General features: G+C 33.6%; 1 protein-coding gene across 2 annotated transcripts in view; it reads left to right on the top strand.

Annotated features, from left to right (window-relative positions):
• LOC145242608 (serine/threonine-protein kinase DCLK2-like) overlaps positions 1-10,540 on the top strand; it is a 216,745-nt gene that overhangs the window by 121,534 nt on the left and 84,671 nt on the right. For both annotated transcript variants that reach the window (XM_080105720.1, XM_080105721.1), the window contains exons 3-4: positions 7,385-7,481; positions 8,561-8,623. In XM_080105720.1, coding sequence (XP_079961846.1) covers positions 7,385-7,481; positions 8,561-8,623 — 160 coding nt within the window. The remainder of the gene's footprint in view (positions 1-7,384; positions 7,482-8,560; positions 8,624-10,540) is intronic.

The following is a 10,540-nucleotide window of genomic DNA, read 5'->3' as shown; positions in this document are numbered from 1 at the left end:
GAAACGGGGGACATGTTGGGCGATTCTAACCTGAAGACGCTGGGTCGTCTTGCCTATATAGACGGCACCACACCGACATTGAAATTTATAAATAATATTACTAGTTTGGGAGATAGGCAAGACATCCTTACGAAATGAGGGAAAGGCGGTTTTTGTGGAAAAGGCAATACGGAGCGATAGAGCACCAAAATTAGAAGACACCAGAGAGGAAATCTTATCGCAAATAAGTTGGCCTTCAAGTCCAATCCAGGGTAACCTAAGGTATACCGGAAATCTACATGGACCGTATTTTGGTAGCTCAGAAAAGGATTTAATTTTTTTATTAATAACTAAGTTAACTAATGGAGGTGGATATCCATTAGTAATAAAAATCCTTTTAATGTTTTCAATTTCCACATCAATAAAAGGTGGGGAACAAATAGCAAGTGCCCGATGGGTTAAGTTTCTAATAAGATTTAGTTTCCTGGTTGTGGGTGCAAAAGAATCCCAACTAAGATAAAGACCAGTAAAAGTGGGTTTTCTATAAATAGATGTCATAAAGGAAAGCCCACGTTTAGAAACTAACACATCAAGGAAAGGAAGGGAGTTATCTTTTTCCACCTCCATCGTAAATTTGAGAGAAGGGTGTAAATTATTTAATAAGTGGAAAAAGGACATAGCTTCATCATGCGTTGCGAAACAAGAAAAAGTGTCGTCAACATAACGCATGTAAAATGCTGGTCTAGGGCACTTGTCAAACAACGTCTGTTCTAAAAAACCCACAAAAATATTGGCCAAAGTTGGGCCAAGGGGTGATCCCATCGATATACCGTCGAACTGGCGATATATCACATCGTTGAAACTAAAGGAAACTGACTTAGTAGCAAGTTCCAAAAGTTCAACGAACACCGCCTCAGGAAAAGAGGGGAGGGGGCCAGGGCCTCTATAAAGAAAATCAGCACATATATCAATGACCTCGTCAAGAGGAACATTGGTAAACAAATTGCTAATATCAAAGGAGACCAAATAACAGTTGTTAGTGGTAAGAGGAAGCTCCTTGATAGTCGATGCGAAATGAAAAGAATCAGGTGTGCAATGTGTTGAATAAAAAGAACAGACTGGTTCAAGAATTAAAACCAGCCATTTAGCCAGATTGTGTTGGGCCGAACCTACCATCGACAAAATTGGTCTCAATGGAGTATCAATTTTGTGTACCTTAGGCAATCCGTAAATCCTGGGGCGTTGAGAGCCCACCGGTCGGATATTATTATAAACTTCCTTAGATAAATATTTAAGTTTATGCCATCGAAGTAGTTTATTTTGAAGCTTAGTTTCAATTGAAGGAGTGTCATCAGAGTCCAGGGAACCTAAACAGATAAATTTGCTATCATTGTTAAGAATAGAAAGCATTTTTGCAATGTAGTCTTGACGGTCAAGGATAACTACACCGTTGCCTTTATCTGGGCGAGAAATGTAAATCTCATTATTGCATTTTAATTGCTTAGCCGCAATGAAATGATTACTTTGCCAAATAAAATGGCGAGAAGAAATATTGCATTGACTGAATTTATTGGCTAATTCAGTCAAGCGAGATTTAACAATATTTAAGTTGTCACCCGAACCATTATTTTTTATTTGTGAAAATAAAATCTCAAATTCACTAAGAGTTTGAGTTACGTCAATCTGGCGAGGAGGGACACAAAATTCAAGTCCCCTAGACAACACAAACGTATCGACTTCTGACAATTTAAATTTAGAGAAATTAAATATATGCTGATCCGAGAATGAAGGTTCGCCAAATTTATTTTTAATCAAAAGGTTTAAGAAATTAGTAAATTTTTGATTATTTGTATGACGACACTTAACATCCTTGGCTGAAAGTAACTTAGAAAATCGAAGTTTATCAAATGGAGACAACGTTTTCCAAGCGAGAGTCCAAACCGAGTAATGTTTACTCTGTAAACTAAGAAGCACATCAGAAAACATTAGTTATCCTTGACCGTCAAGACTACATTGCAAAAATGCTTTCTATTCTTAACAATGATAGCAAATTTATCTGTTTAGGTTCCCTGGACTCTGATGACACTCCTTCAATTGAAACTAAGCTTCAAAATAAACTACTTCGATGGCATAAACTTAAATATTTATCTAAGGAAGTTTATAATAATATCCGACCGGTGGGCTCTCAACGCCCCAGGATTTACGGATTGCCTAAGGTACACAAAATTGATACTCCATTGAGACCAATTTTGTCGATGGTAGGTTCGGCCCAACACAATCTGGCTAAATGGCTGGTTTTAATTCTTGAACCAGTCTGTTCTTTTTATTCAACACATTGCACACCTGATTCTTTTCATTTCGCATCGACTATCAAGGAGCTTCCTCTTACCACTAACAACTGTTATTTGGTCTCCTTTGATATTAGCAATTTGTTTACCAATGTTCCTCTTGACGAGGTCATTGATATATGTGCTGATTTTCTTTATAGAGGCCCTGGCCCCCTCCCCTCTTTTCCTGAGGCGGTGTTCGTTGAACTTTTGGAACTTGCTACTAAGTCAGTTTCCTTTAGTTTCAACGATGTGATATATCGCCAGTTCGACGGTATATCGATGGGATCACCCCTTGGCCCAACTTTGGCCAATATTTTTGTGGGTTTTTTAGAACAGACGTTGTTTGACAAGTGCCCTAGACCAGCATTTTACATGCGTTATGTTGACGACACTTTTTCTTGTTTCGCAACGCATGATGAAGCTATGTCCTTTTTCCACTTATTAAATAATTTACACCCTTCTCTCAAATTTACGATGGAGGTGGAAAAAGATAACTCCCTTCCTTTCCTTGATGTGTTAGTTTCTAAACGTGGGCTTTCCTTTATGACATCTATTTATAGAAAACCCACTTTTACTGGTCTTTATCTTAGTTGGGATTCTTTTGCACCCACAACCAGGAAACTAAATCTTATTAGAAACTTAACCCATCGGGCACTTGCTATTTGTTCCCCACCTTTTATTGATGTGGAAATTGAAAACATTAAAAGGATTTTTATTACTAATGGATATCCACCTCCATTAGTTAACTTAGTTATTAATAAAAAAATTAAATCCTTTTCTGAGCTACCAAAATACGGTCCATGTAGATTTCCGGTATACCTTAGGTTACCCTGGATTGGACTTGAAGGCCAACTTATTTGCGATAAGATTTCCTCTCTGGTGTCTTCTAATTTTGGTGCTCTATCGCTCCGTATTGCCTTTTCCACAAAAACCGCCTTTCCCTCATTTCGTAAGGATGTCTTGCCTATCTCCCAAACTAGTAATATTATTTATAAATTTCAATGTCGGTGTGGTGCCGTCTATATAGGCAAGACGACCCAGCGTCTTCAGGTTAGAATCGCCCAACATGTCCCCCGTTTCATCAGGGATCATCAAGCTACTACCAGAAAATCCCAACTGATAGAATCGTCCATCGGCCAACATTTGGTCGATAAAAAGGAATGCGGTCTTGTTTTCTCTCCGGAGTGTTTTTCTGTTTTGCACCGAGGACGCACAAAGTTCCATCTGTCTGTCCTCGAAGCACTTGCCATCATTGCTAACCCCCCTACTTTGTGCAAGCAGAGAAACCTCCGGCTTCAGTTAGAATTATTTGGGTAGTCAGGTTTTTTTTTTTTTTTTTTTTTTTTCTTAACCTCTCCGCTCGTATTCCATATCACTACCAAATATTCTAAAAAATAATAATTTTCAGACTTATGACCCTTGAAAATGTTTGTCTGAACGAAAAGCGCTTTGGGTATATTTTAACGATCTTTTTTAATCGACTTATTTATTTTATTTAATTGTACATATAACTTGCCCCATTATATATATATCTTTTTTTTTTTCTTTTCCTCACCCCGGTTTCCATTTTTTAGTTGATTGAATTTACGATATGGTTCACTTTTTTATAATTATTCTAAAATTTTGCCAATCGAATAAAGATATATATATATATATATATATATATATATATATATATATATATATATATATATATATAAAATAAAAATTACAATTAAATTTACTAAAATGATCCAAGATGGTAAAATTAAAGTATATTATAAATATTAAAGAATTAATATTTATAAAGTTATCTCAGTCAGGTATAAAAGCACAATAAAACCAAATTGGATTTTACTTGTGCAAATTGAAATTCAATTAACTTTCTGGAAGTTATATATTTGGATTTTACCGTCACTGGATTATTTATCTTCCACCAGATTATCCATTCACGTGTAATCACCTTTTTCTTCACCATATTCCCTCTGCTTCACTTTTTTGTTATCAAGTAAGATCTTTGACTTACTTGTTGTTTCATCAAATACTTTTGCAAGATTTTGGAAGAGCAGCATGTAAAGCTTGCTGTATTAAAACGTGTTTTCAGAAAGCAGGACGATAATATAATGTCAGAGAAATTACAACAAGAACTGAAGTGCACTGTATGTGGCAGATATTTTTTGTCAAAAAGCTGGTTTTGTAAATCATCTGAAATCACAGAATCAAAGACAGGAACGACAGATTTTTAAGGAGGCTTTTACAGCACACCCGGCAACGCTACGTTGTCATATGTGTGGTCTAATCTGCAAATCTAAAAGTGGTCTAAAACGACATTCGAGGATTTACAATATTACCATGCCATCACCTTTACAAGAATGAAAAGTTTTTATGTCACGTTTGTGAACTTGCATGTAGGACCAAAACTGGATTAAACAGTTATCTACGTGCACTTCAGTTATCTACGCAATAACACTTAAGGATCAAAGTGAAGTATCAGATGCTGCACTTCAATTTCTTTTTCTCTGTCAGTGGAGGAGAAATCCTTCACGACTGAGACAACTTTTATTTTTGTTCCTTATCTCCCCGTTAAAAAACGACCCTGGTGTCTAACTCTGTCCCGTGGGGAGGCATTGTAAATAGGAACACTTAAGAAAGAAATGACAAACTTCTGTAAAGAAGTATCAGTCATATATATATATATATATATATATATATATATATATATACACCTCCTCCTCCTCCTCCTCCTCCTCCTCCTCCTTTTTCCATCCCCCTTTCCCCCGTGTATGCTCATCACTTTCACTATACCGATGAAGACTGAAGGATCGGTCGAAAATTATGTACCTGTAAAAAAAGTTTTTTAATTTTTTTTCATAATATTATTTTGTATTCCTGCACGTCACTAATTGAAAACGAATAAAGAAAAGTTATAAGCTTTTATACTTTTCGTATGCCTTTTTATACATTTCCATTCATATATATATATATATATATATATATATAAACGAAAGAACGCATATATATATATATATATATATATATATATATATATATATATATATATATATATATATATGCGTTCTTTCGTTTTTTTCAATCCCTGTCTACATATTTTGGTTCTGGCTGGTCAATTCCAGTTTCTTTTTTTTTTCTTATAGTCAGGGGCGGCTTAAAATACGCTTAAATATGACATTTTAATTTGTCCAAATTTCGTATATATTATTTATAGAGTCGTGATTTCAAAAGTTAAAAAAAAGAATTTAGGTGCCATCAGCTAGAATCGAAACCACTGTACTAACGTAGCACGTATACGAACCGATTAAAAATTAAAAATAAACCAAGATGAATGTGCAAAATGTTCAAAAATTTTCTTTTCAATTTTGACCCATTTTTGACCCCTTAAAACTGTTTTAACCGGCCATAAAAAAAACGGCCAGTAAAAATCCAATCATTTTAGAGCCATAGCCCCGCTCCGCGACTTTTAGTTTCGGGGGAGATAGAGTTTGAAAATATGTAGACAGACAGATGGACAGACAGACCGACAGACCGGCCGACAGACAGACGTATAGCCGTTTATATATATATATATATATATATATATATATATATATATATATATATATATTAGGCACCGCCAAAAATCAAGTTGTTGTTGTTTTTTAAAACGAAATTACATTTATTAAAATCCATTATTTCTGAGTAACTTTTTTTTTTCCAGAAAGATAAAACCCTGAATTTTATCATATAGAAAACAGAATAATGTAAAACTTTTTCTACTATTTTTAATTAAATTTTAAATGTTAAATTTTCCCAAAAAGTTAACAATTGACATTTTTTGTCTTGCACAAAAAACGTACATAAATATTTTAAAAAAAAAAAGGTTTTTGAAATAATTAATTAATTTATTTATTGTCTAAGATTTAGGATGATTTTCTAAGAGAATATGCAAAAATATTATAATATAAGTACCTGGATTTCAAATAATTCCACTTATTCATATATGTAACCAGTTATTTCGCGTCGATCTAGAGTCTAGATCGACACTGTTTACGTTTGCGTTTGATAAGAAGCAAACTATGGAAGACCAAACAGGCCAAAAAAACTTATTTTTCAGTGACGAAAATTTCAATGCATTATTAAGCTGAGGCTGGCCAGTACCAGATGGGTGACCATTTGTATGAGTTTGGTTTTTAATGTGTATGTGTGTGGGGGCCAGGCTCCCCAAAATGGGGGGGGGCAATTTAAAGCAGAATAAAAAAAAATTATTTCAGCGCGTTTGGTCCACCGTAGTCGAAAGGCGGCAAACGTTTTCAAACGGGATCGAAAAAAATGATGATATTTTTAACACAAAGGGCACAATATTTATCGAATTTTTTTTTTTGGTATCGATTTTTCCAAGCATGCCCTGTTTAATAATGGTCATGCATTATTCGGCTCGCTAAAAAAAAATTGTTAATTTATTTATAAAAGATTTTAAAATGGCTTTTTTCGTATAAATATTAAAAAATTTTTTTTTTTGTTTTGCTTAACTTAAATTAATTATTTTACTTAACATATTCACCGAATTTCACACTTCAAAACTCAAAAGCGGGATAATTAAACACAATCGAAGTTCTGATATTCAGACGTCAAAATAAGGTATGCAAACAATTTTTTTTTTTAATCTATAATTCTGTCCCTTACAACAACACAATATGTTCTGTTCAGTTTCAGATGATTATTTTAAGCATATTTGTTCCCACTTCAAAACAAGGGGGGTTTTGTAAGCAAAAAAAATATATATATAAATATCGTTTATGAAAAATAAGTACACCGTTATAAAGTTCATTCTTCTCTTAATAATCGCTGAAAATTTCGTATTGATCGGATAATTACCTGATTTTTGGTAGATTTTTAAAAAGACAGTCTGTCAAAAAGTACTGACTTGCCCCCCCCCCAGTTTTGGCGGTGTCTAATATATATATGTGTGTGTGTGTGTGTGTGTGTGTGTGTGTGTGTGTGTGTGTGTGTGTGATTGTGTGATTGTTGGTAGTGGTGGTGGTACTGTTTCTGTATTAAATATGGAAAATAAATTTAGGTTTCATTGTAATATATTGTAGGTCAACAATTTGTCCGACTTTTTCCGAGACGATACAGTTTTCATCGCCTACGGATCCGAGAAATATTCCAGGGACGATTTTGACCTCGACGAAGGCGGTAAGAAGAATTCTTTTTTTTTTCGGCGTTTTTCTTTCTTTCTTTTGTTTTTCTTTCTTTCGTTTGTTTGTCTTTCTTTCTTTTCTTTTTTTTTGTACAGTTACGTTTCTTCCTTCTTTTCAGTTTTCCTTTTTTGCTCATCTGTTAAAACTTTTATTTCTTTCAATTTACCTTTTCTTTTTTTTCATCACTTCTTTCTTTTGTTTTAATCTACTTATCCTTCTTCTCTTCGCTCTTTTTTCTTTCTTTTTCTCTCAATTTTCTCTCCTTCTTTTTTCTTTATTTCTTTCTTTTTGCTTATGTTTTCCTCTTGTTGTCTTTTATTCCATATTGAGATCTTAACAGTTGCACGTAATAAAATATACGTAATAAACATATACGTGAGAAAAATATAGGCAATAAAAACATAATAAAAATATACATACGTAAAATTATACTCAATTAAATATATAGTCATCCACATACAGTATTGTTTCGCAGCTCATCAGTGCGGCTAGACAGGCAACTACCTTAAGCCAGGATTAAAACCCGACCGTCTGAACGACAATCAAGGCTCCTAACCATTACGCTATTGGCGGTTGCCGAGCGAGTAGTGAGTTAAACGATATTTTGACATCGTCCGAAATACCTCCGCTCGATTTGTTTACACAAAGAGCGTCGCTTATATGCTAATGGTTATTCGTGTGTATCACTTCTCAATATGCTCAACTCAACTATATATAATAATTAATAATAATATGTTGTCTGTTCAATTTAAATATATATAATTATTATAGTAAATAATTATATATATATATATATATATATATATATATATATATATATATATATATATATGATTACTTTATTTAATCACATGAACTAATATACGAAGATATAATTTTAAGCGTAAATTTTCAGTATTTACTTCAACAGTGCTCAATAATTTAAAGTCTGTATAATGTATACGTATATATATATATATGTGTGTGTGTGTGTGTGTGTGTGTGTGTGTGTGTGTGTGTGTGTGTGTGTGTGTGTGTGTGCATGACTTCGTACGTTTCTATTTCATTATTAACTATTCATATTTCTCTTAACAGAAAAGAAACTGATCGGACAGAAGTCGTTCGACCCCGCTCTATTAAGAAAACTGAATATTAACGGTACGTATGTCCATTTTGTTATGGGTGAGCAATAAAATTGGAATGTGTGTGTGTGGAATAGTAAATAATACACCTTGATTTTCGTTGTTCACGAGTGCGTAGGCGTAATCAGATAGAAGAGAGGATGTGACATGGCAGAAAAGTTGCATTGTATTTATTGCAAGCCGAGGGAAGCACCAGGATAGATTTTAATTAGGACGATATTTATTCGCATGTTTTTTTTTTGTTTTTTTTTTCATTATATATATAATGGTATAATCGCGTTGACACACAGGTTCTCATCAGATCACCGAAGTTAAACAACGTTGAGCCTGGTTAGTACCAGATGGGTTACCATTTGGGAATTCTAGGCACTGTATGTGCTCTCCGCTTGTCGACTCAGCAGATGTGTTGTTAGAGATTGCGCATCTCCTGCCACAAAAATTTCACGTAAAGGCACTCCTTCCTGGGTATCACTATGCCTGTTAAACACTGAAGGAGCCCCATATAAATACTATACCACGTAACAAATGTTAAGAAGCTAAAACTCCTTGAATCTATTTATATAAAAACACAAAAACCTACTTTTAATAAGGTCGCATTCCAAAATAGTACCAACACACTTAAATGCCTCGGAGAACTCCACCATCATACCCAACCCGTTCCTATCACTGACCATAGAACTGGCACGCTCTCCCATGATATCCCATGATACTAACTCCTACCGTCGCAAGCAGACCCACTGACCCTTACTCGCACCTTCGCCCGCAACTCAACTACTATTTAAATAAATCCACTCATAATTACCACCAAGCCTCTTACACACATTCCTGAAGATGTGTAGATGATTTCACGAAAAGTTTAGAGTAAAACAAAGCAAAAAAAAAACAAAAAAAAAAACGCGGACGGTTCGAGAAGAAAAAATGTTTGGACCATGCATCCATATCTTCGGCGTATATATATATATATATATATATATATATATATATATATATATATATATATATATATATATATATAACTACTTCATTTACTCACATAAATTTGATATACGAAAGTATAGATTTATGCGTAAACTTTAAGTATTTACTTCAAAAGTGCTCAATACGTAGGTAGAGCTAGTTAGTAATTTATAAAATATATATGGCGATTAAGCTACACTGAATATTCTGCGTTTCATCCACTATAGGATTCGTCAGGCTTATGTGCGAATTCTGTGGTTGTTTCTTGTTTTTATATATGTTGAGGATTTTTAGTTAGCCAATCAGCTTTCTAGTATCCACCGCGCCCCTTCCTATCAGCCAATGGGCATGCATTTTATCGAACAAAGGATCTGTTTTAGAACTAAGTTAGTGGTTTAAAGTAGACGTTTTCCTTTATATATATATATATATATATATATATATATATATATATATATATATACCTATTAAACAGTAGACGAAAAATAGCAAACAACTGTGTTCACAAAATAAAACTTACTCTAGGATAGCGATATAAAAAATAGCTTTAAAACTAACAATAACAATAGAAAACAAACAAACAAATAAATAAATTAAATAAACATGAATAAACATAAGCGATCACACATATATGTATATATATATATATATATATATGTGCATGTATGTGTGTACACATAGGTATATTTATATATAAAAAAAAAAAGAAAAAAAAGGAAAACCTCTACCTTAAAATTTATTTGGGAAAATTTTGAAGCTCCATATTTATGAAGTAGAGCTTGGGTTCTTCTTTGAATCCGCATCGTTATGTGAAATAAATGGGCGTCAACCAAGAAAAACATGTTTTTCTCCCCTTTTAATGCGCACGTGGATGGGATTTAAATTTTTGGAAGCAAGATTTATGCGAGAAATGCCAATTTTGAAACGTTTCACCTACACACACCAATAATGGTTTACAACACGTGAAACCAACTAG

The sequence above is a fragment of the Euprymna scolopes genome, chromosome 21, assembly GCF_053919585.1.
Source record: "Euprymna scolopes isolate OS-2025 chromosome 21, ASM5391958v1, whole genome shotgun sequence".
Classification (NCBI taxonomy): domain Eukaryota; kingdom Metazoa; phylum Mollusca; class Cephalopoda; order Sepiida; family Sepiolidae; genus Euprymna; species Euprymna scolopes.
This window is presented reverse-complemented; position numbering and strand designations above follow the sequence as displayed.